The 6,000-nt window shown below is 36.7% G+C and overlaps 1 protein-coding gene across 1 annotated transcript in view; it reads left to right on the forward strand.

Moving 5' to 3' along the window:
- Nucleotides 1-6,000, forward strand: part of KCNH6 (potassium voltage-gated channel subfamily H member 6) — a 730,996-nt gene that overhangs the window by 579,674 nt on the left and 145,322 nt on the right. Inside the window, exon 7 of the mRNA XM_053699785.1 lies at nt 3,145-3,344. Coding sequence (XP_053555760.1) covers nt 3,145-3,344 — 200 coding nt within the window. The remainder of the gene's footprint in view (nt 1-3,144; nt 3,345-6,000) is intronic.

The raw sequence follows: 6,000 nt of genomic DNA on the forward strand, positions 1-6,000 counted from the left end.
TTATAGGTAAGTTTGGATTTATTTTAACTAGGTATTTATACTAGGTATTTATTTTAACTAGGTTATTAACTATTTACTAACTACCTAGTTAAAATAAATACAAAGTTACCTGTAAAATAAAACCTAAAAAATTAAATTAATCAAATACAATTATCTAAATTACAAAAAAAATAAACACTAAATTACACAAAATAAAAAAGAAATTATCCAAAATAAAAACAAATTACTCCTAATCTAATAGCCCTATAAAAATATAAAAGTCCCCCCAAAATAAAAAAAAACCTAGCCTACACTAAACTGCCTTTTGCAGGCTATTGACCCAAAGAAATCCACTCTTTTACCTGTAACAAAAAATGCAAACAACCCCCAACAGTTAAACCCACCACCTAACCAACCACCCGAAATAAAAACCTATCTAAATAAACCTAAGCTAACCATTGCCCTGAAATAAACCCTTAAAAAAAACCTAACACTGACCTCCGACGATCCACTTAAACTTTTCGAAGACCGGACATCCATCCTCATCCAGGCGGCAGAAGTCTTCATCCAAGCGGACAGAAGTCTTCATCCAGACGCATCTTCTATCTTCATCCACCCATGAATGAAGATAGAAGATGCCGTCTGGATGAAGACTTCTGCCCGCTTGGATGAAGACTTCCGCTCACTTCGATGAGGACTTCTGCCATCTGGATGAGGAAGGATGTCCGGTCTTTGAAAACTGTAAGTGGATCGTCGGGGTCAGTGTAAGGTTTTTTTAAGGGTTTATTGGGTGGGTTTTATTTTTAGAGTAGGGTTTTGGGCAATGTAAAAGAGCTAAATGCCCTTTTAAGGGCAATGCCCATCCAAATGCCCTTTTCAGGGCAATGATTATCTTAGGTTTATTTATTTATTTATTTTGGGGGGCTAATTTATTTTGTTAGGGCTATTAGATTAGGAGTAATTCATTTTTATTTTGGATAATTTCGTTTTTTTTTATTTTGTGTATTTTTTTTTCATTTTAGATAATTGTATTTGATTAATTTAATTTTTTTATATTTTATTGTAATGTTAGTTTTTAGTGTAAGGCAGGTTAGGTTTTATTTTACAGGTCACTTTGTATTTATTTTAACTAGGTAGTTAATAAATAGTTAATAACTATTTACTAACTAGTCTACCTAGTTAAAATAAATACAAACTTACCTGTGAAATAAAATAAAACCTAAGCTAGCTACATTGTAACTATTAGTTATATTGTAATTAGTTTAGGATTTTTTTTACAGGTAAGTATGTATTTAGTTTTAAATAGGAATTATTTAGGTAATAACTGTAAGGGTTATTTAGATTTATTTTAATTATATTTAAGTTAGGGGTTGTTAGGGTTAGGGTTACGTTAGGGTTAGACTTAGGGTTACGTTAGGTTTAGGGGTTAATATATTTATGTAGTGATGCGGGAGAGCAGCGGTTTAGGGGTTAATAGGTTTATTATAGTGGCGGTGTGGGCAGATGGCAGATTAGGGGTTAATTATATTTAAATAGTGTTTGCGATGCGGGAGGGCGGTGGTTTAGGGGTTAATAAGTTTATTATAGTGGTGACGATGTCGGGGAGCAGCGGAATAGGGGTTAATACATTTTTTAAGTGGTGGCGATGTCCGGAGCGGCAGATTAGGGGTTAATAATTTTATTTTAGTGTTTGCGATGCGGGAGAGCCTAGGTTTAGGGGTTAATAGGTAGTTTATGGGTGTTTGTATACTTTTTAGCACTTAAGTTATGAGTTTTATGCTACAGTTTTGTAACGTAAAACTCATAACTACTGACTTTAGATGGCGGTACGGATCTTGTGGTTATAGGGTGTACCGCTCACTTTTTTGGCCTCCCAGGCAAACTTGTAATACCGGCGCTATGGAAGTCCTATTGAAAAAGGACTTTTTTAAAAGTGCGGTACTGACGTTGCGTGACGGCCAAAAAGGTGTGCGGTACACCTATACCTGCAAGACTCGTAATAGCAGTGTTAGGGAAAAAGCAGTGTTATGAAGCATAACGATGCTTTTTCATTAATAATGCAAAACTCGTAATCTAGCTGATAGTTATCTATATAGCATACATGAACTAACGCCCTCTAGTTGTGAATTTTTAAAAAAATGCATTCAGATAAGAGGCACCTTCAAGGGCTAAGAAATTAGCATATGAGTCTCCTAGGTTTACCTTTCAACTAAGAATACCAAGAGAACAAAGCAAAATTGATTATATAAGTAAATTGGAAAGTTATTTAAAATGACATGCCGTATCTGAATCATGAAAGTTTATTTTTGACTAGACTGTCCCTTTAACAGAGCTTTTCACTTTGGTTAATATATCAAGCGTCAATCTTATTATCATTACTGAAAGTATCGGCAGCGTTAGTTACCTTGTGTCCGCATAAAGAAGGTTGCAGGTATTTTTTTTTTCAAAAAATTTGCTTTGTTCACTTGGTATTCTTTGTGGAAAGCTAAACCTATGTAGGCTCATATGCTAATGTCTAAGCCCTTGAATTGCCTCTTATCTCAGTGCATTTTGACCATTTTTCACAGTTAGACAGAGCTAGTTCATGCGTGTCATATAGATAATATTGTGCTCACTCCCGTGGAGTTATTTGAATCGGCACTGATTGACTAAAATGCAAGTCTGTCAAAAGAACGGAAATAAGTGGGCAGTCTCAAGAGGCTTAGATACAAGGAAATCAAAGAGATAAAAAGTATATTAATATAACTGTGTTGGTTATGCAAAACTGGGGCATGGGTAATAAAGGGGTTATCTATCTTTTTAAACAATACAATTATTGGTGTAGACTGTTCCTTTAACTAGATATTGCTATGATACCATTAACTTATTTGATTAGATGATGGTTCTCCCTGTGTATTTGGATGACTTAAAAAGGGATCTAAAAATCATCCACACTACCATATGATGATTTCCCACCCTATATCTGATGGATTGGAATAGGAGCATCTGTTATCTGATACTTCGCAGAGTGGTTCTGCCATACACCTCTCTGGTCCCTTTATAGACTCGTATGTTCACCTACAGGACTTCTGTGTGGTGCTCTTGTCTAGACTGTCATGTAATTGTATATATCCATTATGTGATGAGCTGTGTTCCCTGACCTTTGTCTCTTATGGTTGACCGTAGCTCTCATGTACGCCAGCATTTTCGGAAATGTCTCAGCCATCATACAGAGATTGTACTCAGGAACTGCCAGGTACCACACTCAGATGCTGCGTGTCAAAGAGTTCATCCGCTTCCATCAGATCCCCAACCCGCTGCGGCAGCGATTGGAGGAATACTTCCAGCACGCCTGGTCCTATACCAATGGCATTGATATGAATGCGGTAAGTGAACTTCTCTAGGCCACAGATGGGATAAATAAAAGCAGCACTATTGTGACTGGTCTGCAAAGCCTCTAATGTAAAATAAATACTAGTGAAACTAAATCTAATTGCATGTCCCTCTAATTTACTGGAGAATGTTTTACTTTAGAATCTATTGTTGGGAGCTATTTAAATGAACATAGATGAATTACATTTTTCTCTGTATGTGCATGTGAAGCATAGCTATTTATTCTCAGTGCACCAGCATTTTAAATGTATGTTAAATGCAGCAGCTGCTCAGAGCACCAGTGGGGCTTGTATCATATCAAGAATTAACAAATCGAGTCATTATCAGATGATACAAGCAACTTAGGCTCTCTGAGCAAGTGCTGTGTTTAAAATGCTGATGCACAGTGCATACTTAAATAAATATTTGAAACAGCTAAAGCTTTTATTAGAAGCATTTTTGCTAATAAATGTATATTACACAAAGGCTTCTATTCAAAACTGAAATGCATCCATGTGGATTCCAATATTGGCTGGAATGTCCCTTTAACCCTTTGCTGCCGGGGTTAAAGTGTCTACATCGGAACAACTGTTCCAATGTAAACAATTTGAAATCCCGTGATCGTGCAAGTGATCACGAGATTTCAATGATGGGATCGCGTCAGGGGAGCATCCCTATGATGCTAGGCACACTCTCCAGACCGCGATCCCATCAGGGAAGCGCCAGTGGCTTCAGGAAAGCCACCCGGTTAGGACGTTGTATTCCGTCTATCGGCATTAAAGCCCATAAAAATTTGGACGGAATACAACGCCATAACGGCGTTAAAAGGTTAAGGCCTGATTAATATAAATATGTATGTATTTGTTGTTGTTAATCTGTCTCCCTACAAACACAGCACACATCTGAAACTCTTCATTGGATTTCTGCATTGCAATTCTGAGGCATAATACCAGTCCCAGATTGATGTCAGCAATATGTTGTTCTTGTTTATAAACTCTACTTTACCTATGTAAGTTGTTAGCTCTGTCCTGTATGTACTATGGTTCCTATCACTAATTTAAAGGGACACAAAACCCAACATTTTCCTTTCATTATTCAGATAGAGAATACAATTTTTTTTTAAATGTCCAATTTACTTCTATTATCAAATTTAATAAATTCTCTAGTTGTACATTTTTGAAGAGATATCTAGATAGGTGGCGTGCACATTTATAATACAATCACTACTCCAAATTAAAAAAAAAAACACATTGATGTTTTCCAAAACTAATTAGAATTCCCTCTTTTTTAAAACTAAATCTTTGTTTTTTTAATCCTCTGAAATTTTATAAATAAATACATTTATTAAATATATATATATTCACTAAAATGTTATAATAAAAGTGTAACTAGAAATTGCACTTTAATCTCCATTGTTTACCTCCAGAAGCTATATTTGATTGAACAAAAATGATGATTGGTCTGTACCTACTGCATATACAGTTAAAGGGACACTAAACTCACATTTTTTCTTTAATGATTCAGATAGAGCATGCTATTTTAAGCAACTTTCTAAGGCCTAGATTTAGAGTTGGGCGGTAGCCGTGAAAACCAGCGTTAGAGGCTCCTAACGCTGTTTTTTACCGCCCTCTGGTATTTGGAGTCAGTCATTAAAGAGTCTAACACTCACTTTTCAGCCGCGACTTTTCCATACCGCAGATCCCCCTACGCCATTTGCGTATCCTATCTTTTCAATGGGATCTTTCTAACTCCGGTATTTAGAGTCGTGGCTGAAGTGAGCGTTAGAAATCTAACGACAAGACTCCAGCCGCAGAAAAAAGTCAGTAGTTAAGAGCTTTCTGGGCTAACGCCGGTTTATAAAGCTCCTAACTACTGTACTCTAAAGTACACTAACACCCATAAACTACCTATGTACCCCTAAACCGAGGTCCCCCCACATCGCCGCCACTCGATTACATTTTTTAACCCCTAATCTGCCGACCGCCACCTACGTTATACTTATGTACCCCTAATCTGCTGCCCCTAACACCGCCGACCCCTATATTATATTTATTAACCCCTAACCTGCCCCCCACAACGTCGCCGCCAGCTACCTACAATAATTAACCCCTAATCTGCCGACCGCAAAGCGCCGCTACTTACGTTATCCTTATGTACCCCTAATCTGCTGCCCCTAACATCGCCGACCCCTATATTATATTTATTAACCCCTAACCTGCCCCCCTCAACGTCGCCTCCACCTGCCTACACTTATTAACCCCTAATCTGCCGAGCGGATCTCACCGCTACTATAATAAAGTTATTAACCCCTAATCCGCCTCACTCCCGCCTCAATAACCCTATAATAAATAGTATTAACCCCTAATCTGCCCTCCCTAACATCGCCGACACCTAACTTCAAGTATTAACCCCTAATCTGCCGATCGGAGCTCACCGCTTTTTTAACCCCTAAAGATAATTTTAACCCTAACACCCCCCTAAGTAAAATATAATTTTATTCTAACAAAATAAATTAACTCTTATTAAATAAATTATTCCTATTTAAAGCTAAATACTTACCTGTAAAATAAATCCTAATATAGCTACAATATAAATTATAATTATATTATAGCTATTTTAGGATTTATATTTATTTTACAGGTAACTTTGTATTTATTTTAACCAGGTACA

Source organism: Bombina bombina, chromosome 1 (genome assembly GCF_027579735.1).
Source record: "Bombina bombina isolate aBomBom1 chromosome 1, aBomBom1.pri, whole genome shotgun sequence".
Taxonomy (NCBI): domain Eukaryota; kingdom Metazoa; phylum Chordata; class Amphibia; order Anura; family Bombinatoridae; genus Bombina; species Bombina bombina.